At 36.6% G+C, this 25,342-nt stretch overlaps 1 protein-coding gene across 2 annotated transcripts; it reads right to left on the reverse strand.

Annotated features, from left to right (window-relative positions):
* Positions 1-532: 532 nt before the first annotated feature.
* Positions 533-19,097, reverse strand: LOC135693410 (high-affinity choline transporter 1). 2 transcript variants are annotated; one of them, XM_065211889.2, is made up of 7 exons: positions 18,770-19,097; positions 7,645-7,752; positions 6,915-7,219; positions 5,502-5,627; positions 4,293-4,446; positions 2,208-2,434; positions 533-1,680 (listed from the first exon to the last, which is right to left on the reverse strand). In XM_065211889.2, exons 1-7 carry the CDS (start codon positions 18,948-18,950, stop codon positions 1,153-1,155), a joined length of 1,629 nt encoding a protein of 542 aa, XP_065067961.2. In that variant the 5' UTR covers positions 18,951-19,097; the 3' UTR covers positions 533-1,152. The 2 variants fall into 2 exon arrangements, with proteins under 2 accessions (XP_065067961.2, XP_065067962.2); XM_065211890.2 differs by lacking the exon at positions 18,770-19,097 and adding an exon at positions 12,501-12,587.
* Positions 19,098-25,342: the final 6,245 nt, after the last annotated feature.

Genomic DNA, 25,342 nt, shown 5'->3' on the forward strand with positions numbered 1-25,342 from the left:
ATTAACAAAGAAATTCTGCTCAGATCATGTTACATGTTACATGAAAAATATCCGCATTTTCGTATATTTGGGAGTGATAATCAAAGGTTAATAAGTAAATTTAAATTTCAGGCGCTGTTTCTTTCTATTTTGAAATTTTGCAGAGATCAACGCTAAATTTAAAACAAAATGACGATGTAGTAGTGGGTTTTTGAAGGGGCCTAAGGGTTTGCTGAGCTTCGACAGCGTATGTTTCCCAACCCTTCAGTTTCTCCAACATGTGTTGAACAACGCCTTCCTATTGATGCAGCTCAATATAATTACGTGCAAGGCAAAGAAAACGATCACCGATTCGTCGTCCAAAAATCACGTATTTTTCTTGAGCTGTTATATTTTATCACGATGTTCAAGTATTATCGTATGTAAAGACAGATAAGTGAGGCTTGCATATATCTGAATAATATTTGCTTAGACAATTGCCAATTGCATATTCACAAACTGATACGGTGAATGCACTATTTTCAAGTAAGAACATAGAATATATTGCAACAGATTTTGATAAAACGTATATATCCAATATTGATCAACCGTTACATTGTTTACGTTGCTTATCAACTTAAATCACCTGACGACAAAATGCTATAATCATAGATAAATATGGTTATTGAAGAGTGAAAAGAAGAATTCATCAATCAAGAGCTTGTTATGCGTTTCAGCAGAGAGATAAATGTTGACATCATAGAACATTTTTTAAAATTTTTACCCGAAACTTCATAACCCGAAATAACACCATGAAATACCTCTAATTATTAAAAAGCAACAAAATTTATTGCGAATTGGCTACAATGTAAAAGACCTGTATTTTATTATTTCGACGAATTACTGTTGTTTTTACCAATTTGGTGGGAACGAGCATGGGCTCATGAGGCATCTTCATAACATTACATCTCAGTCAATTTGTAGCATTCTCAACTGATATGCACATTTCGAGGTATTTCGTGGTTTATTTTCTTATATCATAGTTAAATTCTAGAAATAGGATGACTTTATCATTCAACAGCTCTTTTTATCGTTAAACTTTTTTATGTCAATGAAATATCTATGACATTTACTTTGCATATACAAATGTTAAATAGTCTATATATGAATGAAAGAAATCATACAAAAAGGATACTATTTTGACAAACTATCTTTTTGGTCTTCATTTTTATGCTCCTCGTAATTGTTGCCTCTTAATGATACTGATCTCACATTGGTACCTTCTTTCAATTCAAAAGCTTGAAGCAGGTCAAATTTCTTTGATAGTTCGCACTTCTTGAACAGAAATTGAAACAATAAAGAAACCAAGATAAGTGTCAATAATGACACAAGCATGGCCAATGTTCGAAACGGGAAGAGCTGCTTCTTCAATTTTTCATCGTACAAAGGATACTTGATAAATGGAGAGAGACCAATGACAGCCTCGCCACCACCAAGCCTCAGGATGAGGCCAATGCAATACGCTGCAACAGATCCGTACGTGTTAACGAATGGCACGTAAATGGCACAAAGCAACTGCGGGAACAAGATAACAAAGACAAGATCAGAACATAAAGCCCACAAACTGTATATGCTTTTGATTGTAAGGGCCATCACTGTCGAGAGAGCACCAACAAAGAAGATGCCAATTCTTATAACCCATATCAGCTCACGGTCAGAGGCCTACAAAGAAAAAGCATACATTTGCAAGAAGAATATAATAATAATGATAACAATAACTTCTTCATTTAGGGTTGGATAATTTTCTAGCTAATGCTAATTATAGTCAACCACATTAAATATACAAGTCTATAATTAGATAAAACATAGCTTACAATAATATAGAATAGAAATAAAGAAACTAGCTTAATAAAGACACGTTAGCTATAAAACGCCAAGTATTTGAAAATTGAAATTTACAAATTTGAAAATAAAAAAAAGATTTGTTAATTTACTTTGCAAGGTTAACTTTTTGTAGTTTTTATTAACATTCAATTAAGTGAATATTCAGGAGAAATTCCGATGGCAGGATGTAATCATGGGAAATTTAAACGGGCTGAATAGCATTAAATGAAATTCAACCTGCTGAGAAATGCTAGTTGAGAAATGCATTGTGAGAATGTTTCTACAGTAAAAATAATTAATGAGATCTCTTAAACATCATTAACGTTGGGAAGAATTAAAAACTGCAAAATTGGTCTCTGATTTACCTTAGGCCGTAGAATTTGTTTATAGATATTATAACCAAACATGGAGCTTGCTGAGAGAACAGAGGAATCAGCGGATGACATGACAGCTGCCGAGATGGCGCCTAGGCCAAAAAATGACACCCATTTTGGGGTAAGATACTGTAACACTAGCGGCAGTACAAGTCTTGAGTCAGCTAATGTGCTATTATCACTGGCTAAGGCATGGGGAATTTCGACGTCAGACCAATCTAGGAGAAAATTTATGCAATTTTCAATGACAATAAAAATATCAATAATTGTGTGTCACATCTACCAATAGAACGTTTAGTTTTTAAATGAGATTGATTTAATAGTCTTATATAATGGTCTAAATGATTTCTTTTTAAATTCATGTACAATATACTTTATGAAAAACTGGTCAGGAACAAAGCAATACGAAGACGAGAATCCAATGTAAAGATATATAATTTCAAACTGATATTTTATTTTATGTCGGTCCTAAAAATTTCACGCATGTCTTCTGTGAAAGCAATCAAGAAAACAAAAATTCTCCTCAATTGCAGTTATAGAGAGTTTGAGCAAATAAGATTAATAAAAGTTCATCAAAGCATGGAGTTGCTACTGGTAAGAAAAACGAAAAAGGAAAAAACAGGCCAGGAAAGGGTGCAAGCAAAGAAAACAAGAAGGAAATGAAAGAAGAATTGTCATTGGCATTTTAAAGATGGAATCAAATATCTCATTCTACAGTTCTACAAGTAAACATTGTTCTTTCAAATATTGATGGCGAAACTTTTTTACTGACAATAACCACTGCTTGTTCATAGAATTGTTGTTTGCAAGGTTCAGTGCGTTTAACCAAACCGTCTTGAGAAGGGCGCTGAGCAACGCTGGGCAAGATTTGCAAACGTTTAGAGTTGCTCGGTAAGGTTTTAAGTTTGTTTGGCAGGGGCGTCAGAGAAAGCAGTGTTTGTTAAACTTTCCAATGAGCGTCTAAAAGATCGAAATAAAAGCTAGCAGATGCAAGAAAGACCAGAACTGACAAGAATTACAGATTTTGTTTGTAATCGAGACAGCAAGCTATGGGTTATGAATTGTAAATTGCAACTTTTTACCGCATTTTTATTTGAAGAATATAAATCTCAATACTCAGATAGTGAAAACAAACCGAACACGAAGCAGTTATCTTTAAGAAAAAATTATTGTGGTTATCAAGTAAGATAAAAGACTTAGTTACTCATTTTTGACTCTGATGAAGCCCTGTATGCCGAGTTGAAATATTATATAGTATTCATTAAATTAAATTTATTTTAAAATTGTATCTCATTATATTGGATTCTCGTCCACTTGTTGCTTTGTTCCTGACTATTTTTTTTAAAAAGACTTTATTCGTTATTTCATAAGAGTTTAAAAAATTCGTTAATTTGTGCAATGATAAGATGGGAGATCTTAACATAATGAGCCTTTGAGGATTATATTAATTTTTGAGGGATTATCTCGTCTTTCGTTAGCTGCAAAGGATGCTTAATCTATTGGCTGGATCGATCACATTTGGATTGATATACTGCACTCCTAGACTCTTTGCTCGTTGCAAAAGCACGCTTTTATCCTTGCACAAACCATTTAAAACAAAAATGCTACTATATGGTAAAATATATACCCTTATAAAATATTGCTTCCAAAGCAAAAAGAAACAAAAACTGCAGCAAAGTTGCTATTTATCATGATAGTCAAGTTCCCTGTGAACGCATGTTGCACCATTGGTTTTATTCATTTTAGTTTAAATAAACTGCATTGAAATAATTTAGGTTAATGCAAGAAACAAAAATTAAAAGAGTTTTGAAACAACATGTTATACTAAACTGTCTCGCCTTTCTTTTCTCGCTACGAAGTGACGACTTTCTTAAGCAAACGTGGACTTTTATGACATTTTATGACGTTTTTCGTTGGACTTTTATGAAGTTCGCCTAATTATCAAATTTCGTTCTTGTCAGGGAGAGGAAATAGGAAGCATCAATGGTAGCATGCAAAAGAGAAATGTAAAATCTTGGTGCTTTAGGGCAGTTCAGTATCCATTTTACCTATTTAAATGAAAAAATGTTCACATACCAGAAGATTTCGCAATGGCACCAATCAAGACAGCTGGAATGGCCATTACAATACAGCCAAAAGCCGCATTGATTGACAGAATCTTAGCATTTTTTGCTGATTTGGAAGACAAGACTCTTTGAAAATAAACCTGCCACGGAACACCGCCAAAGCACTGAAACAGATACAAAAGGCAAATTCAGATAGGAACGCTGTTTGGCAATAAAAGGCCTTGGATCATCTGCCTTGGTATTATCAATGAAGTTCATCAAAGTTTTGATCAATTCGGTGCAGCGTATATTGGAGAAAGGGGTTCAATAGAGGGAAGTGTTTACTGTGAATTTGAAAAAATATTTAGTTATTGAAGGGGATATATAAAAGATAGAACAATTAGCTTCTAAAGACCTAACATTGGGTAAATTGAATAATAAGATTGAAGGATTAGACCGTAAAAACCTATTCTTAGTTGTATAAACATCATAGTTGCATTTTTAGAAATTTGCTAGGCCATAGTCTATGGCTAGGACCATATGAAAAGAAAATATGATTGATAGAAAACGTAAAAACGTAACAAATGAGAGAGCAACGAAAGTCTGTATATACTAAAGCTAAATAACATGGGTACTCAAAATATTGGAAGTAGCTAGAGAAGGAAAACAGAAAGAGAAAGAAAGACTGGACAAGATTGTCGTTCCTGCACTCTTACTGCTTTCAAAGCAAAGGAATCGATTGCAATGGCTTTTCATAAAAAATTTATAAACCTGCGGCATTTTGGATTGAATATTAAATTTGTGAAAGATAATATTTGTAATTCTACATATTGATGCATGAAAAGACGAAAGAAACTGACCATTTTAGTATATACATGTTCTCTCGTATGATTGCTGCAAATTTTTAAAGAATATTTACATCTAAAATCAATCTTTTTTTTCTGAACCTGTTTTGTGACAAATCAACTTTTCAGGGCAAGATTTTAAAAACTGATTGATTGTTTCATACGCTGTTCAAGGTTATGGCACGTAAAAATTGAAATGACACTCATTCACAGTCATTTGTACAGTTTCTGTCCACCCTAGTTGTTGGCCCAGGCACATTTTAGAAAAAAAACTTTTTCCAAAGTAAAATATATAATTTTATGCGTTGATTTAAAAGTTATAGAGCCCGGATAAATCGGCCCGCTCGTGAATCGAATACGCTTGCCATTGACAAAACAATAGATATGACCCTTACCAGAAGCATTGCATAGTCAAGCCACTCCCCTGTATACTTATCATCGTATGTTCCAACCCACGTGGAACTTGTTGTTGCAATTTTTTTCACGTGCTTATTCGTCATCGCAAACGGGATTGTGATCCACTGAAAAGATCAAACAATTTGTTAGGATGTGTATAATTGAAAAGCAGTCTTAAGTTCACTTTCACCATCACATAAATCGTATTATCTTGGTGTACTATAACCTAAACATAACGACATGCTAATTGTGGCTGTTTATATAAACACATCTTTGTTTATATAAAAAGAAGAGCTTTAGAAACGTAGTCTGGAACTAGCTCATCCAATACAATTCATCAATTTGTCATCCTGACAACTGGCAACGATATTGTACGTCTTATCACACGAAATACACACAGTACATAAACTATGGTAGACTCTAGTAAGTACAAAAAAACACATGTTACACAAAACCCGAGAGACACTCCTATTGATTCGAAGTACAACTACCATCGTTGACTCAGTAGTAATGATATCATAAGACGTAAAGCAGGGGTTCTTGATTATTTTAAGTGCCGGGCCAGAAAAAAATATAGATTTTCTTCCAGTTGGTTTTCAACTTTTACATACCTTGTGTAGGCTGCTCAAAATGAAACTCAGATCTCATTTTTACCAGGCTAAGTTAGTGATAAGATAGACAGGCCTTTTATTTCGTGCCTGCCTATCTTATCTTCCTTTGCAAAAACCCAAAAAATAGTTTTCACAAAGGTTTGTAACTTGAGTCAGAAGTCAGAAGTGAGTCAGAAGATCGTTCTTTGCTATTTTTAGGCTAGAAGCACCTGAAGTCAGATCGAGGGACTGCACACAGTATTTTAAAGAGAGGCCAAAATCTTATGTTTGCGGATGTATTTGGTCAAGGCCAAGAAAAATTTTAGGTTATATTGATCTAGGAATGGCCAGAAACAACACCTCAAATAGATTTTAACGGGAAAAAATTCAAGGCAATATTTTTCAAGTTTTCTATTGAATCTGTTGAAATGAAAAAGGAAACGCTATAAAACGATAAAATGATCAAATAAAGCATTTCCTTTTTCGGTACTCCCTTTTGGACTAATAACTTTTCATTGAACGCATTTAATATTTACTACAGAGAAAAAAGAATATCAGTGGGGACAAAAGAAAACCAAAGATGAATCGAATTCCAAATTTTGAAAAAATGTTGGCAAAAAATATTTTCGAGATAAAAAGCATTCGGCGGGCCGGAGGAAATTATGGAAGCAAAGACAAAGATAATATTTTATATGACCAATCTCTGCTACATGTGGCCTAATCTTTGTCTGGATCAGCTCTTAACACATACACCCATCTTAAACGAAAAATGCAAATCTTTATTGAGTTTAACAATAGACAAATTTCTACAATGATACGCACCAAGCCAACAAAAATGCAGATTAGTTGTACAACATCCGTATAAGCAACAGAGTACAAGCCACCGAAGAATGTGTATCCAACAGCAATAAGTGCAGAAATGATAACTGCTAAATCAATGTTGAGGTCCAGAATAACACTAAGTGTAGCTCCCAGGGCGCCTAAGATGGCAGCGGTCCACATCGTTTCGCCAAGAAATGCCGGGATGTATAAAAACCCGCCCATCCAGTTTGAGTACTTCTCCTGCAGCGGGTCTAGCATTGTTACGTAGCCTTTTTCGCGCATAGTTTGGGCAAAGAAGAAACCACCTATAACGGAAACACAATTGATGTTATCAAGGGTTCAATATTAAAGGATATCAAACTCGAGTAATTCAAACTTTTACCAAGTCGAATAAAATTCTTAGGTTCATTGAAAATCTCTAAACAGACCCTCAAAACCAATTTTGTCGTCTCCCTGAGGAAAACAACAAACCTTTGTTGTTCGAACATTCTGCGAGATTTAAGAGAAAAGCTGGCTATATAAGTACTGTTATTCAAGGCTGTTATTTAAGTCATTTCCGATTTTGAATTGACTGTTGACTGTTAACCGTTGAATCTTGAATTATTTCATGGTTTGTAACATTATGAGTATTAAACGGATGTAAAACATAAAAAAAGTAAAACTGGACGCTAATGATGAAAATTAAGATAAAATCTTATATGAAACTTGGGTAGTAAAGATAGCAGCTCACCTATAAGTAAGCTTACAGCATATCCCCAAGGAGCCTGGGCCCAGACCAGACCAGAAGTGTACACGGACTCAGCTGTACCGTTTATGTATCCACCTCCTACCCATGTTGCTGTCAAAGAATAGAAATACGTTATTAACTTTGTCAAAAGACTAAAGAAATCACATAATGCCACCAGTGCTACTGTATCCAAGGCATTATAGGTTTGACGGGAAGACAGACACAGCTCAGGGGCGGATCCAGATGGTTACGACCGTTGCAGTTGCAACTATCTAATTTTGGCAATGACTGTTCCTTTTTCTGCAACTTCGGATACCTGAAATACTCCTTACGAGGGGCAGAGACGATCTGCCATTCAAACGACCTCATTAGAGTTTCGCGGCTTTTTGCCTATCAGCTACCTGCTCCATTTCCACAGCACCCTGCGCAGCAAAGATGAAGCCCTAGTAGTTGAACGCTTACCAAAAACAAAAAATTCAACCAAGGCAAGAACTTATGAACGATGGATGAATCCAGCAAGTACTGTAGGAGTTAGTATTCTAGTTGTGCGTCGTACTTTATTCCAACAATGAAAATAAAATAAGTTAATAATTGTAGTATCAAAAATGAATGAGAATGTGACATGTCTGTTTCACAGACTTATTGACTTTTGGCACTTAAGTTATTTAGTTATTATATTGTCAGTACTTTAGGTTTTATTTATTCTGATTAAAGAGATGACAATTTGGTTTTAAAAATAGGTGATCCACCAAGCATGCTGTTACACATTTTTCTAACTCAATCGTGAAAAAAATTGAAAAGGGGTCTCTTGACATCAGCAGTTTGGCAAAAAGCATTCTGTTGTACATGATGGACATAGCTCTGAAATGCGCCCATTATCATATGGGGGTCCACAAGAATCTATCCACGGTCCATTGATGTTCACATTACTGATGAATGATATCGAGACAAATTTAAAATTGTGTGATATAATTCTATGTGCTGACGATGCAATTTTTTATATGCTGGAAAGACAAGTACAGATATTGATAATATTTTGAGCAGTGAATTAGAACAGATTGCTTGCTAGTATAAAGAAAATAACTTGTGATAATAAACCTGAATCAAAAACAGAGTGTATTTTTTATGGGACAACCAAAAAAACAGGAAAAGCGACAGCCCTTGAAATCAAGTTGATTGGATTGAAAATTGCAGAATCAACAGCCCATAAATATTACGGGATCATTATGGATATACACATCAAAGGTCTTATATACACTGAACACATAGAGAAAACTCTAAAAAAGACAGGCTCAAGAGCCAAATTTCCAGGATAAGACCGAACTTGACCCATCACGCAGCAGAAACAATATAGAGATACATAATACTGCCACTGCTAATTTACTGCAGCAACATTTTTATAGACTTGTCACCATCTAAGAAACAGCTATTTGAAAACATCCAGATACGATCTTTAAAGATTATAAATGGCAGAAGAAATAGTCTTAAAAAATCAACAATAAACCACATCAGAAAAAGAAAGTGTGTGCTACTGAGGTCCTTAAATGCTTGAACGGTCTTGCACCCATTGATTTTATAATGTACTTTCAGAAAATAAACATTAAAAGACAACCCGCAAAAATGGACAATGAACTTTAATCGTTTCTTAAAGGGTCATTCCATGTCAAATCATCAGACCCATGTAACCCATGGTCTTAGAATTTCCTGATTTTTTTACCACAAAAAGCCATTTTGGAGAAAACAGCACATACAAAATTTTATTCTTATATCTCTTACGGCTGCGATTTTATAGCCGTTTCAAAAATGACCCGTTTTAGCCAAATATGCCACACCCAGTTTACCAAGCGATAGGCACGGCTTTCTATCAGTAGCTGTAACTTTTCTATAGTTGTAAATATTTCCTTGAAAATAATGTCAATTATTGATTTGATACTGTAGATTTCAAATATTGCATCAGAATTTGACAATTTTCTAAGGTTAAGCAGATAGTCATATGTTAAAGGTTATCACTTGTTTTGAAAATATTCCGAACCGATGTATATAAATATTGAAAAAAAGTCCTGTAGCTGGAATCATAGCATTAGAAGCTTGCTATATTCTGAAAGTGTATTCTTTGGGCTATCAGAAAATGTTTAAGATTACAATTGCAATTGAAGTATTTTGAGTTAATTGCACCTTACAAAATGGGTATAATTTTGCAAGAATCGTGAGCAAAAACAAATTTGTAATTAAGGTAATATTGCATGAAATAAAAATAGCTGCTAAAAACATTGAATCAATCATGATTTCACATTCAGAGACAACAAAGAATAATTAAAAATTATCCATAGCCATGGACAAGCTGAGATACTGCTTTATAGTCACTGTATAACTGTTTGACTGGTAATTGTTTTGGATGAATCAGTTTCGCAAAGCATGTAAATGTGATACCCAGCATATTTCTGATCTGCTTGATCATGTAAAGTTCTGAGTGGGTTCAGGTGGGTGCATGAAGTTCATTTGAAAGTCCCCTTCATCTTCATTAATGGAATAGGAACCCACCCGTCATTGTCATATAGGCAAGCAACATACTTTATCGTTCGAGTCCCAATGCCATTCTCTCCCTTCTTAGAAAGAAAAGCAAAGTTTCCTGCAAAGTCTCTGTCATCAGAAAATTACTTGAAAGTAATCTTTTTATCTTTAAGTAGATGAAACTGGGGTGTAGCATGCAATTTTGCTTGTTCCAATGGGCTGACTGAATTTCATCTTAAGTGAAAAATTCATAGTTTTCGGCAAAGTCAGCCAAAAAACAAGAATCATCTTCATTTCTTCCTTTCACTTAAGGTATTTTGACTGCCATTGTGTAAGAAAAGAATGAGAGGTCAAAGCAACAATACACTTTACCAGCAGCTCAACAAAATCAGCAATACTCAAGAACCTTGTTACTATTTTTGATCTTCTAGTGTTATCACCTTGCTGAAATAGAACATCACTATCACCATCATGTAAACACTGATCAAGAAACCTTTTAAGTACAGACGTCCATGCATTGCTTACTGTCCTTGCAGCAGACAGTCATGTCTATCATATCTCTGTATGTTTTGTTAATGGCAACTGGAAGTAATGAATTTTGATATGTAGTACAACCACAAACATAATTGCTTCTAATCAGTTTATTCCACTTAAAGATGAAAATATTACTTTCAAGTAATTTTCTGATGAAAGAGACTTTGCAGGAAACTTTGCTTTTCTTTCTAAGAAGGGAGAGAATGGCATTGGGACTCGAACGATAAAGTATGTTGCTTGCCTATATGACAATGACGGGTGGGTTCCTATTCCATTAATGAAGATGAAGGGGACTTTCAAATGAACTTCATGCACCCACCTGAACCCACTCAGAACTTTACATGATCAAGCAGATCAGAAATATGCTGGGTATCACATTTACATGCTTTGCAAAACTGATTCATCCAAAACAATTACCGGTCAAACTTAGAGCTTCAGCTACAGTGACTATAAAGCAGTATCTCAGCTTGTCCATGGCTATGGATAATTTTTAATTATTCTTTGTTGTCTCTGAATGTGAAATCATGATTGATTCAATGTTTTTAGCAGCTATTTTTATTTCATGCAATATTACCTTAATTACAAATTTGTTTTTGCTCACGATTCTTGCAAAATTATACTCATTATGTAAGGTGCAATTAACTCAAAATACTTCAATTGCAATTGTAATCTTAAACATTTTCTGATAGCCCAAAGAATACACTTTCAGAATATAGCAAGCTTCTAATGCTATGATTCCAGCTACAGGACTTTTTTTCAATATTTATATACATCGGTTGGGAATATTTTCAAAACAAGTGATAACCTTTAACATATAACTATCTGCTTCACCTTAGAAAATTGTCAAATTCTGATGCAATATTTGAAATCTATAGTATCAAATCAATAATTGACATTATTTTCAAGAAAATATTTACAACTATAGAAAAGTTACAGCTATTGATAGAAAGCCGTGCCTATCGCTTGGTAAACTGGGTGTGGCATATTTGGCTAAAACGGGTCACTTTTGAAACGGCTACAAAATCGCAACCGTAATAGATATAAGGATGAAATTTTGTATGTGCTGTTTTCTCCAAAATGGCTCTTTGTGGTAAAAAAATCAGGAAATTCTAAGACCATGGGTTACAAATCTTAAAAATATCTGATGATTTGATATGGAATGACCCTAAAGTGAAATTTGAAACAGGACGGAAAACAAATATTTTAGGAGCACTAGGTTAACAGGTCCTTGGTTGACAACTGCAAATTTATTTTGCTGAACAAGTTTACCTGTATAAATATGGTTTTATTATTATTATCGGGATATTCTCTAAAAAATATCGTGGTGGTAGCATTCGAGCAAAGAAATGAAAACTATGAGAACATTGTTTACTAGGTAAGTTGGTGTATTTCTAAATTTAAAACCAAAAGGCGTTGAATGGTGTTCTCAAGAAAATGAAATCTGCTAGTTTCTCGCGCTTTTTCTTTCTTGCGTAGGATTTGACCAAAAATGTAGTGTCTGACGTGAAATCTATGTTTATTAACTGGAAATTTTTAATTTTGTATCTAATTTATTGTCAACTGCCGCAGCGTTAAAGAAAGAACTAGCTTATAGCATGATAGGCTGATGACTAATAAAGTACAACAGCAGTTAACTTTTGATATGAAGATTTTAACTCGTATTCTAGAGGTTACCATGTTCCATGAATTCAGGATCATGTGTCAATGGTTTGACAGCAACAAAAGAAAATTTTATAGATATTCCGTAGAACCAATTTAACCGCCGATTTGTTGAAAGCTTGGATTTTATTGTTATGAAGATAAACTTGACTTACTATTTTCATATATAATAATCAAGGCGATAGGTCAAAGCCTACGACGTTCTGTCCGTATCAGCATGAATATTCCAGCAACATCTTGTCTGAAAGCAAGAATTTCATATTTCAAGATATGAAATTTTGAATTTTATAATTTAGGTCTGGGAATATTTAAATAATATTTCTTTGTCGAATCTTGCCTCCTCAGTTTCGATTCACAATCAAAACGATAGCAATAATGGTCCAAAAACATCTCAGTCCCGCCAAGAATGTCTCTTTCTAGCTTTAAATTGTTATCTTAAACTATGTACTCATTCTTTATTGGCCGTTTTATTGGGAACTTTATCAGTTTGTCGGCCTTGGCCAGGGGACAAAAACAGAGGTTGCCGCAAACAAAGGCATCTGTGGGTCGAAACCACAGCATGAATCACAAAAACCTGTGTATGCGGTAAGTAAGAGAGACAACAAATTTCAAACTTCTAAGTGAGGGAAGCACAGTGAGAGAACGACAGTAATTTTTTGCTTCTTCAATATCTTTTTTAATTAGTAAGATATTAGCATTTAAAAACAGAACATATCTCCTAACCAGGGGTGTAATGATAGAGGGCTCAGGGAGCTGAGTCCCCTTTGTTAATGCCAAAATTGGCAAATTTCTACTTTTGCTATGGTTTTTTTGCAATATTTTGTGCAAGAGCCCCCCTTGTTTTTCTGATAGCACTACACCAGTGCTACTATCAGTCTAGCAAACAGGCTGACTTATATTTTCCACGACGGAACCTGTTAGATACAACTCTGAACATGAATATTTCGATGTGAAATTTTTCAGAATATCCCTTATTGTCACATGTTACGTGATCAATAACTTCATTCTGCTATAATTTCAGTTTTCGAATGGGTCGAATTTGGTCAGTATTCGTCAAATGAGGACAAAACTTACATTAAATAAAATGCTTTTTTATTGTTCTGTACACAGTAAGTGTTTGATGATGTCCAAATTTTGCAATCATGTGACTTTGAAAATTTTTAATGTCTCCATGATCATAACTTCACATGATTATTATTTATCAGATGACCATATAAAATACAGCTTCAAATCTTTTGATTATTACATATTCGTTAGTTGCTGATGTCAGTGTTTTTGTAATTACAGTTAAAAAAGGTATGCCGTAGATACGCGCCAAAGCAATAACTGATTGTGCAAGTGGCAGAGTACTTAATAGATGTTGCTGATGCCAAACAGGCAAAAAAATACACCTGCACAATAATTATCCTTGCTGTTCCTTTTTGCCTCCATTTCATTCCTCTCTGCACTTTCTTAATACTCCAGATCATCTTTTGGCCTCTGTATGTTTGTTAGATACATAAGCAACTGGTGTTTCATCACATTTGTATGGCTTTCGATTTCTTGTGAAATGGCTGCACTTTTTAATATGTTCAAATTCTTAGTCTGCTTCAAAACTATCTGTTTCTTTCCTTTCTCTTTGCTTCAGGCCTGGCCATAAGAGTTTTAGCAGGGGATTATCAAACAGCTCTGCTTGTAATATCCAGGTGAGCTATTCATAAATACACAAAAATAGAAATGTGGGGAAAATTATTTTTAAAGAGGGCAATTTGGTTTTCTGAACAGTTTAGGAGAGCATCAGCAGCCCCCCTCTAGCATTTGAGGGAAGCCTGGAAGTGAACAAGAGCTATGGCTCTGCTCAAATGGTCAGGCCTGCTGTTTGTCCCCTTTTTGCAAATTATCAGCTGGTTCTGGCATCTAACAACCAACAAAACCTTACTGGGGTGGTGATAGAGTTTAAAGTTCTCCACCTAAATTCATTGGTACTCAGGTTCATAATTTCAAACCACTTTAGCCATGTCAATCACTGCAAGTGAATTTCTAATAAATTGTTCAATTCCAGATTGGACAGTAGTGGTCCAAATGATTTAATTTACATTTTCAAGAAATTTTGGAAAATCTTAATGAAAATAAAACACAACAAAAGTGAGTTTAATGTACAGGTATTAGAATCATTTCTTTTAATGGCAAATAATTTCAGTAATACTGATTGTTATAACAGCTTGAATCATTCACTAAGTACACATGGCCTCTGACAAGGAGGTAAATGGGTTTCGACACATGACCCCCTTTTTTGCAAAACCTAATCCGACGCATGACCCCTTAATTTGCCCTTGCAACCCCCACATCCTATTTGCGTATAAATCCCAGTTACATAAAATTTTATGGGTATTTATGCAAGTGATTGGAAACATCTGCATCCAGCAAAGATCTGCTTTGGAATGCTTTCAATTACATCTACAAAAATCTAAAAACTAACCATTTCATTAAGCTTACAGAATTTAAGGAAACAGCTTTTTCCCACAACCAACTTTATTATACAATAACAGTAGAGAAAACAGAAAGTACCAAATGTTGAAATTGCCTATAGACAATGAAGGCAAACGCTTGAAGCAGAAATGTGTCAAAAGCCCAAAAAGATCAGTATGCTTCAAGAAAGGCTCTACTGATGGTTAACAGTAAGGTAGGGAGAATTAAGTGTAGAAAATGCCTTTCAGATCATGAATATTGGAAACATTCAACAGACTTTGCTACACTAAGCTTGTGAAACATAAGATGAGTGCACTTTTTGTATTTGTTAATGCTGCCCAAGCTTGGCTTAGTTTGTACAGTATTTTGTCTGGTGAAAAGAATTTGTTTTTGAGAGGGGGGGTGCCATTGAAAACTTCCATGTCAGTGACAGACACTTGGGGGGGCAAGGGGGGGGGCGACTGCCTCCCAATATTTTAGAGGACAATGGTCTTTTGTTCTAAACCAATGGGAAATGTGATGTCATTTTATTAAAACAATAGGCTTGCCCCCCCCCCAATATTTGGCCAAGTGTCCGCCCCTGTTCCATGTTCATCAATAAAGTGCACAAGTTTTTAGTCAGAAAAAGTTAGGGATGCAGTTGCCCCACAGCTCGTTCTGCCACCCACTTACTGTACTTTCATGTCAGGCTTGAATTGCCTATCAACTGCTATAAATTCCTTTGGAATAGAGAATCCCAGATATAACAAACCCTCATTATTATTAACTTAATTGTGGGTCCCTTCATCATAATTTTCCTTGACAAAACAAACTTTTCTAAAAATCTTCACCATTATTTTGACTAAATTTATTCCTGATGTTCATTTATCTCTACTTTGCGGGGGAAAGTTATTGTCATGCACTTTTTATGATGCTGAAATTAAAGAAAAGATGAGTCCAAAGGTTTACACCTTTTTTATGGCTTTATGGAATTTCATAAAAAATCCAAAACACAGAAGACTACAACAACTTTTTGCCCTAGAATTTCAAGAGGAACATAAAATGCTGTGAACAAGATACAATTTGACATTAACGATCACTAACCATTAATAATTTTTGAATTCAGCCCTCAATGTCTCTTCGAAGGATTCGTTATTGAAGTTGATGAAAACTGCTGCTTATGACATGGCAAACATTTTCTTGTACTTCTAGTGCCATTTTTGTTGAAATATTAAACAAGTTCAGTTTATACTTGTGTAGAAACTTGCTCAAGACTTGAGACATAACACGCTTTTTGTTTCAAATAGTTATTTTAAGAATTTAGCAAATAAAATGTCATCAAAATTATTGAAGTTATCATTGTTGTGTCAACAATTTTTCTGTTATCATTGTCTGCTTAAACAGGCCTGGCTGTAAGACATTTAACAGGGGAGCGGTAAACAGCTCTCCTAGTAGTATTCAGGTGAGCTATAAGAGTAGAAACAAAGGAAAAATTGATTTCAAGGAGAGCAAATTTGCTTGTTAGAACAATTTAGGAGAGCAATCTCTAGCTCCCCTCCAGTGTTTGAGGAGAGCCTGGAGAGGAGCAAGAGCTATGGCTCTCCTCAAATGGCCAGGCCTGCTTAAATCTATCATTAATAACCTAAAATTTTGCAAGAAAAATGTCATATGCAATTATATCCCTAGGGGATTTCAGGTGAATGATGGTTAGCACAACGGCAGCGTGCATATGAAGACATTTCTGTTCTGCTACAACCTACATTGTAGACCTGGTCAGCAGGTAAACAGTGTTAATAGAGGGCTAGGGGCATCCACAAAAAGATCAGTGAATGCTTAGGGCATCCCAAACCCTTAATTCACCCCTGCTTTGAGAGTAGACCCAATTAAACACTAAGTAAAAGGTGGAGTGGTTCTTGGGTAAAAGATTTAAGGTTTTGAGATTAAAAACCACAATCTTTCTTTCTCTGCAGCTTACCTATTTTGAAATTATTTTAAAGCCTTTGCAATAAACACATAACCACTTCGACTTATGGCCTCGATTTGTGAATTTCTTCAAATTTTATTATATGACTTTTTAAGCTCAGATTTAGTTTAATCGTCATAAATTTAGACTGGTTACAATTCTTTGCATTGTTTGCGCTTGCATTTTAGATTTTATAGAGAAATGAAGTTTGAAAACTTGTAAGGGACTTGACTGCAAAAATCATTTTGTGGAAACTCTCAGTCAAGGTCAAATTCCTTATAAAATCTTTATCCTTATGCCATTGTAAAATCAATATCGTGAGCAATACCATAATGAAAACTTCCAGGTAGATTAAAAACATTGCTGTCAATCTAAATCTGAGGAAAAGGTTTGTAAAAAATTGAAGAATTTTCAAAAATGAGACAAAAAGTTGAATCGGTGTATTTGGGAAGATTATTGAAAGAGTCTGCAGAAATCAATAACTGGCTCAAACTCTTGATTGTAAAAATCTACAAGATCTTAATCCATCTGGTTCTAAACAATGCATAGTTCATTTTCAATGATACAATGCAGCCTGTGGTAATGTTTGCGTATTATTTATAGCATATTGCAGCCTTTTTGTAGCACATTTCTAAGAAATTACTATCAAACTGAAACAGCAAGTCTTTCCTGAAACAGCTTTTTACCAAAACAAAATGGTTGTATCAACTTACTGGCTTGAAAACATATATGATTCTGAGTATATGTATCAAAAAGCAATATGAGTTTCTGAGGAGCGAATGGGATTAAAATGTGCTGGGAAAATAATATACAAGCAACACACATTAGAAAATTTGCAATCACTTGCAGTTACAAGTAAGGCTAAGGATACTTGCCTTGTACTGGCATGCAGCTTGAAATCATTCTCAATGGTATCTCAAGAAATTTTTTAGGTTATAGACAAACTAAAATACTGGGTATAGAACTAGTAGGGTCAGAGGGCCCAAAAGTAGAGTATTTCTACTTTGGCTATTGTTTTTTTTGACAGCCCCTTTTTTTCTCAATGCCAATACCCCCCTTCCAAAATATTTTGCCTGGGATCAAAGCACCCTGTTGTCATATTCTTTAAAGTTCCACTCACAGCTCATAAACATAGCAAACACAAAGTGCTCACAGTCAAGGATTTTGCAATAAAGACATGGACAGGTCAGGCAAAGTGCCAATAATAAGGGTAAAACAATAGGACAGTGAAGAAAATTTACATTTCATGGGGGCAGTGGGGCATTCCCCTACTGCCACTGTGGTGTTGGTATCACTATTCATGCTCACATCTATGCTTGGCAAAAATCAAACATGCATTTTTCAAACCTGTTTTCCAAACTTGCCAGATTGTCACCTACTATTTATCTAAAACTTCTGACAAGAAAACCACAAACAGATTTCAATGGATGAATAAATTGTACGATTGTGTCTATCAGTTCACTCGCAAAAGCATGGAAAAATCCCCAATTATTTTTCTACACACAGCTGGGACCCAATAAAAAAACTGATCTGATTGATGGCTGAACTAATCAGGCTGATGACCTGCCAACTCAAAATTTTGAATTTATTTGTTTAAAATTGCGTGCGATTGGCATTCCTTTTGTTAAGGGATTAAATCAAAGAGGACCGTTTCTTGTTTTTCTTCTGAGGGCTGGCGTGACGTGCAAAGTCCATCTCGATATCAAAAAGTTGTTTTGGAATGTAAAATTGATTGAACTTGGCTTTGTTGGTTATAAAGATGGTACTTTATCATTTCAGTTCCCTTGTTTGCACAGATTAGTCGCAGAAAAATGAAGTAGAGCAAATGCACATTAAAGGTCCAGCAGGAGATGTGACGCGAAACACTGAGTTTTACAAGGTGGCGCTAAACAAACGCCTATTTTCAGTCTCCAGGGCATCGTCAGTAAGCCCCTTCTCCATACTTCGCTCAAAGGCTGATGTCTTGCCGCCATATTTGGTGTCCTACAAAGATAAAGACATTGTGATTGCTTTACTAAATCTAAGGCAACTTACCTGTCATGGTAAATGTTCCGACGAAAAGTCCAATACTTCTTCCGGCCAACATGACCTCTTCTCCCTCCCCTCCCTCAGCTTCATCTCCGGATTTCTTTTTTCGAGCAGCTAATAAACCAACCAGGAATATTATGATGTAAAATACGATCACTGCGATAAGCCCAGGTATGTTGACTGCCATGCTAAAATGCAACAACCATTCTGAGCAGCAACAACCGACGTTCTGTGTTTCTGCTTTCAATTCTGCACTTTGCTCCGATTCAAAGAGCTCAAAGGTCAGAGTTGATGAGCCACGCTTGCCCCAGTCGCCCCAGCAGTCCCTGCCTGACCTATGACGTATCGACAGAGTTTGTTTTGTAAAATATCGAATTCACCTTGCACCAACGCGTCATCACATTCTGTGACGTCATATAAAGAGACCACAAACTACGGAAAGATAATTCAAAATGCCACAATCGTTCGTTGGAAAAGTATGATTGTGGTTACAACATTCATAAAACCAATTTCCCAAAACCGTAGTTGTACAAAAATCAACGTTCAATGAAAAAAGTATTCAGACACCAATTTCGCAAATTATTGCCCCCCTGCCCCCAGTGCCTACGGGCCTCATGGTTAAGGTAGAAAATATTGCTCCAATGAGACATTTTCCAGCGAAGTAGATACATCAAAATTCGAAAAGTTTCTCACCTTCTCACCTTCTGCGGCAACCATGGTGTTCCCTCAGGTAGTAACTTTCGTGTACTTGTTTATTGCGACACGAGCATCTGCAAGCTGGCAAAGACCTAACCTACCTAAGTAAAATTGGTCCCTATTCTGTTTAATGATTAAATGATGTATTTTTTTTTACCCAGAAAAATATAGAGCGTTGGGAATATTGAAAAATCAAGAACAAAGATCTACAAAGAGCTTTCTTAATATGTCTGTTTTCTTGTAGGGACATTTTGTTAAAAAAGTGAGTCCCCACAAAGAATAATAATCCTGCTCTAAGTAGCTGCTCTTTCTTGTTTGTTAGATTCATGTCCTGTCATAATCTTAATGTTTGTGCATCCTTTTCAACTGGGATTCCATGTTTTCACTCCGATTGCCGAGCCCCCCTGTCGGAAAGCCAAGCCCCTCTGCCGGAGATTTTCTAGCACCACCACTGCTAGATTTGCCACTGTCCTCAACAGTATTTAGTTGCTTTTCTTCAACTCTAATTTGGGAACACAAACGTTGAAAGCATTTCAAAGGGGGGGGGCGAATTTAGAAACGAGGTACATCGGTGACCTGCAAAGTACTAAACCACTATTTATAAAACGTGGAAGGGCATCTGCCTCCTTACCGTGGGTGCCAGAGCCTCAGAGAGTAGGCTCTGGCACCCAGGGTAGTGCCCCCTGTGCCCTCCGGTTCCTTTGTCTATGATAATTGTTTTTCTACCATTCTCTACATGACTGTATTGAAATCCTTTTATTATTCTATTACCTGAAGGGAGATGAATATTTTGCAGCAGATTATAAACCGTTAAGCAGATAGGGGTCGCATTAGGCTGCGTTTAGAATCGTGAACACATCACAACAATAAGTCTTGGTACATTAAAATAAATATTTGCACATTTTCAATAGCATCTCCCTTACACCTTTTTTAAAGGAACCCGATAGCTTTTGCGAGTCCGGCTCTTCATATTACTTAAGATCTTATAAGCACAGCTTGATCTGACAGTATTACGTAAGGCAGGTATAGAAAAATGTTAGAACACAGGGTTCCCATTCATTGCAGGACATCACATGACAATTGCATCATTGCGCTGCAATTGCATCAGCTTCTGTAAATTGTATTATTCTTATGGTATATAAGGGGTGGCTTTATAGTTAGGTTCAGTCCTGCCGTAAGATTGATGAACTCCGTGTACCTTGTCGCTAGCTTGCAGAATTGTGTATGCCGTTACATTGTCGCCGTTAGCCGTTTAAGATATTTTTAGTCGTTTGCCGTGAACTGATGAATTAGAAGAAGTGTATAGAGAATTGGATAACAGTTTTTGCCGTATTTATCGTGTACGTTTCTGCGAACGACCTACGAACTCACATTTGTAAAACCCCCTTTTAAGTGGTTTTACATTGGTGCCCCGTGTGAGGAAGACGATTGAACGAGAAAACTTTTTGAATGCAATAACTTTTTTAAGATTCTCCGCACGTTAGAAATTATTTTTAGCCGTTTGATGATCAGTTTTCACGTCTTTTCGAAGATCAAAGCCGTTTTTCTTCAAGTAGAGAGAATTCCTTACAAAGAGTGAACTTTGTGTATTTGCCTTACAACGAGTAAATTCAGTTTATTATCCTTGCAAAGAGTGAACTTTGTTTATTTGCGTTGCATCGTTTGGTTTAAATAGAACGACTTTATCTGCAAGATCTCTTTTTGTGAGATATACAAGATTTTATTGGACGTCCAGTGTGTGCGTAATCGCTGCAATTTCTTTTCTTTGACTGACTCAATTTTGCTGAATAGTGTTTTAACGTAGTTAACTTTATTGGTAATCGTTTCGAAATGGCTGAGCAACTCCAGATAACAGTAGACAATTTACAAACGCAATTAAGTGTTGGCAGGCTGCAATAGATGGTAACACAAATTCTAGTTTGTTTAAACAACCCCCGTTTAATGGCCTCCCAAACGAAGATGTAAACGAGTGGCTGGCAAAATTCGATAGACTTTCGAAATTTTACAGTTGGTCAAACGCAAAAAAACTCGGTGCACTTCCGTTAATGTTGGGTGGCCCTGCACTGGCCTGGTTTCAAACATTGACTAATGAAACTGCCAATGATTATCAAGCTTTGATCGAGGCCCTGAAAGGCAGGTTTGGAGCCCAAAATTTGGACTTCATTTTAAGACAGGAACTTTATGCACGTAAGCAAGGACCAAACGAGCCTTTATCAGTCTACACGGAAGTGATAAGAAAGTGCCAACGTCTTTCTCTTTCGGACATGGAGATGATGAACTTATTTATCAATGGTCTAAAAAACGAAATTGAAAGTCATGTTATTTTGAACCAGCCTAAAACGTTCGCAGAAGCTGATAATTTAGCCAGGCTCCGATCAACAGTTTCCTCCACTTTCGTATCTGAAAACCTTTTTCCGAGTTTAAGTAACACCCTGCAGGAGCAACGAATAAAAGAACTTGAAGGCCAAGTTAATTTGCTGATGACATATGCCTCTCAAAAACAGGAACAAAAACCAGTCCATGCTATCGACACTGCGTTTCAATCCAGTTTGCCTCTTCAAAATGGTCTTCATGGCTTTTCGAATGCCTTTAACAGCGTTCCTTACGGCAAAAACGAATTGCAAAACATAAATTTGGCTGCCATCGATAATCGTTTCCAACAGCCAGTTCACAAAAATCCTCAAATTTCCAGGCGCTCATTCCAAAACGGTGCAAGGGGTCGCAATCTTCGTACCACTGATGGTCAGCCCATATGCAATTCTTGTCAAAGAGTCGGGCATGTTTCTCGTTATTGCAATCTGAGGCAACAATATCCTGCTCCTAGTCAAAACCAGCGTCAATTCAACTTTTGGCAGCGCCAATCTAATTTTGAAAACGACCGATTTGACCAAATCTCGTTATCAGCAAACACGATATGGTTCGCCTCGTTTTCAGCAAAGTCAATCATCCTTTCAGCAAAATTTAAACGGGAACGGGTCTTCACGTCTGGGGAACTGAAGACCCAAACAGTTAAAAATGAACAACCTCCCCTAATGGACAATGAATTAGGTAAATGGGGACAGCAAAGAATGAGCAGCCAAAACTTTCTTTCTGATAAAACGGAACGGTGCAAGGAACCTGGTGTTTCAAAACCAACTCCAGAGCCGGAAAGTGACCCTAAGAATTCAGCCGTCGTTGAGGTCACTTGTATGCAGTCAGCCATGTCAGCTCCTTTGTCTTCCCCTACTAACGTGTTAATATGGGGTACTGTTGCTAAGCAGCCGGTTAAACTTTTAGTAGACACGGGCGCAGAGGTCTCTGTAGTTAGTGAAAACTTTTACGAAAGTATTTTGCGCGCAAGTCACAGCCTGCTGCACAAAGGAACAATTGACAGTGTTAAAACTGCTAATGGACACGTAGTTTTTGTTTGTGGTTTCGTTTCTTTCCCTGTTTTTATTGGGAAAAAGGAGTATCAATGTGATGCATCTGTCGTTCCTGGTTTGTCTTATGATGTTGTGTTGGGATGAGATTTTCTTCATCAATTTAGCGCTGTTATTGACGTAAAGGGTTGTTTTGTTACATTTGAAGAAATTAACACTGTGTATTTTGCCGTTGGTGATGTTCCACCTTTTGTATCAGAGGTCAAGGTTTCTGAAACTCATATTATTGATGCTCAGAGCGAGGTTATTATTCCAGTTTCTCTGGCGACATTTTTTTCTCAACCAGTAATTTGTCTTCTTGAAACTACGTCAAAACTTTCAGACAGGTACCATCTGCTTGGTGCTTCATCTTTGTCACGTTCTTCAGAGGAGGGCTTTGTCTCCTTTCGTCTTTTGAATCCATCCGACGAGCCAGTTTTGCTTCATAAGGGTACTGTGGTTGGCCAGTTTGAGGAAATGCACCCAGACGACGTTGTTGTATCACTTGAGTCAAAGCCGTTCATTGCACCTATTGATGCGATCAAATGCAAAGAAAAAAAAGATCTTTTGTCCTTTTTTGACTGTTTGCCAAGTCCAGCTTTGACCTTTTCAGAAAACTCTCAGCTCAACGGTTTACTTGAAGCCTATGGAGAAATATTTGCATCATCCTCCCTTGATCTAGGTCACACTTCCATAATTCAGCATGAAATAGACACTGGTAATTCCAAGCCTATTAAGCAAGCACCATACAGGGTTTCACAAAACCAGCGAGACGAAATTGAAAGTCACATTTCTAAAATGCTGGAACAGAACGTAATCAGTGTTTCTTCTAGCCCATGGAGTTCACCTGTAGTCTTGGTTAAGAAGAAAAAAGATGGTACAACCCGTTTTTGTATAGACTACCGTAAACTGAATGCAGTAACACGTAAAGACAGCTTTCCTTTGCCCAGGATAGATGATGCCCTGGATTCTCTAGCTGGCTCTATTTATTTCACTACTCTAGACTTGCAATCTGTTTATCACCAGGTAGCCATGCACCCCTCATCTAAGGAGAAAACGGCGTTTATAAGTCATGCAGGACTGTATGAGTTTAACGACATGAGTTTTGGGTTAACAAATGCTCCCCCAAACTTTCAGCGTCTAATGTCAAGACTTCTTCACGGTTTAGAGTGGAAGATCTGTTTGATCTACATCGATGATATTATCATGTTTACAAAGACATTCGAGGAACATCTGTCTCGCCTCAGTCTCGTTTTTGATCGCCTTCGTGAAGCCAGTCTCAGAAGATGAGCACTTATCGATACCTGCGAACCACAGACGACCAGCCGATTTGCAATTACTGCAAAAGAGTGGGACACATGGACAAATATTGCAGAAGACGCCCGTTGAAGCAGCAACCATTGCAAGGAAAAGCTTCTGTGCCTGTGAATGCAAAAATGAGCCCAGTTTTTGAAGCCGAAATTTGGACGAGAATGACAACCCAAACCACAACTGAACCCTACGTTGCTCTGTGCAAGTTGTTCTGCAAGTTAGAAGAGATAACAAAGGAGCTTGCTAACTTGATGAAAGAGCAATTGGGCCAAACAATAGAGTTCGACGAGGCATGTATTTTCAAAACGCCCCTGACAACGATATTCAAAGGAATGACGTCAATCACCGATTTACTGTTAGCCCCATCACATCAGTGCAGATCAACATCACCATTATTCTCATTACCAAAAACGAAAGAGTTTCAAGGCATGTTGTATAAATGCGAAGAAGAAACGCCACAAGAAGACCAAGCCAGGAGGCTTGTTTTCAAAGGAGGGGGCTATGTTAGAACACAGGGTTCCCATTCATTGCAGGACATCACATGACAATTGCATCATTGCGCTGCAATTGCATCAGCTTCTGTTAATTGTATTATTCATAAGGTATATAAGGGGTGGCTTTATAGTTAGGTTCAGTCTTGCCGTAAGATTGACGAACTCCGTGTACCTTGTCGCTAGCTTGCAGAATTGTGTTTGCCGTTACATTGTCGCCGTTAGCCGTTTAAGATATTTTTAGTCGTTTGCCGTGAACTGATGAATTAGAAGAAGTGTAAAGAGAATTGGATAATATTTTTTGCCGTATTTATCGTGTACGTTTCTGCGAATGACCTACGAACTCAAATTTGTAAAACCCCCTTTTTAAGAGGTTTTACAAAAAGCTATATTTCTATCCATGCCCCCCTCCCCCCCGAATCCAATTTAGCTGCTTACGGGCCTGAGGCGGAACGCTATTCTCGTCATTCGCGCACCCAGCCCTGAAACATTGTAATGTGGAGTACTCACTGGCTTCGGTTTGCCATTTAAATATTGACGTGTCAAGGTGTGAAGAGGATCAAATCGAAATAGAAAAAAAACAATCAAATATACCATCGACTATCATTGATTCTTTAGTTGATGCAACCGCCAAATCTGCCGAGTAAACACCGAAAATGCCGAGTCTGCCAACTTAAGAAAAG

Source organism: Rhopilema esculentum, chromosome 11 (assembly GCF_057945365.1).
Source record: "Rhopilema esculentum isolate cy_ngs chromosome 11, ASM5794536v1, whole genome shotgun sequence".
Lineage (NCBI taxonomy): Eukaryota > Metazoa > Cnidaria > Scyphozoa > Rhizostomeae > Rhizostomatidae > Rhopilema > Rhopilema esculentum.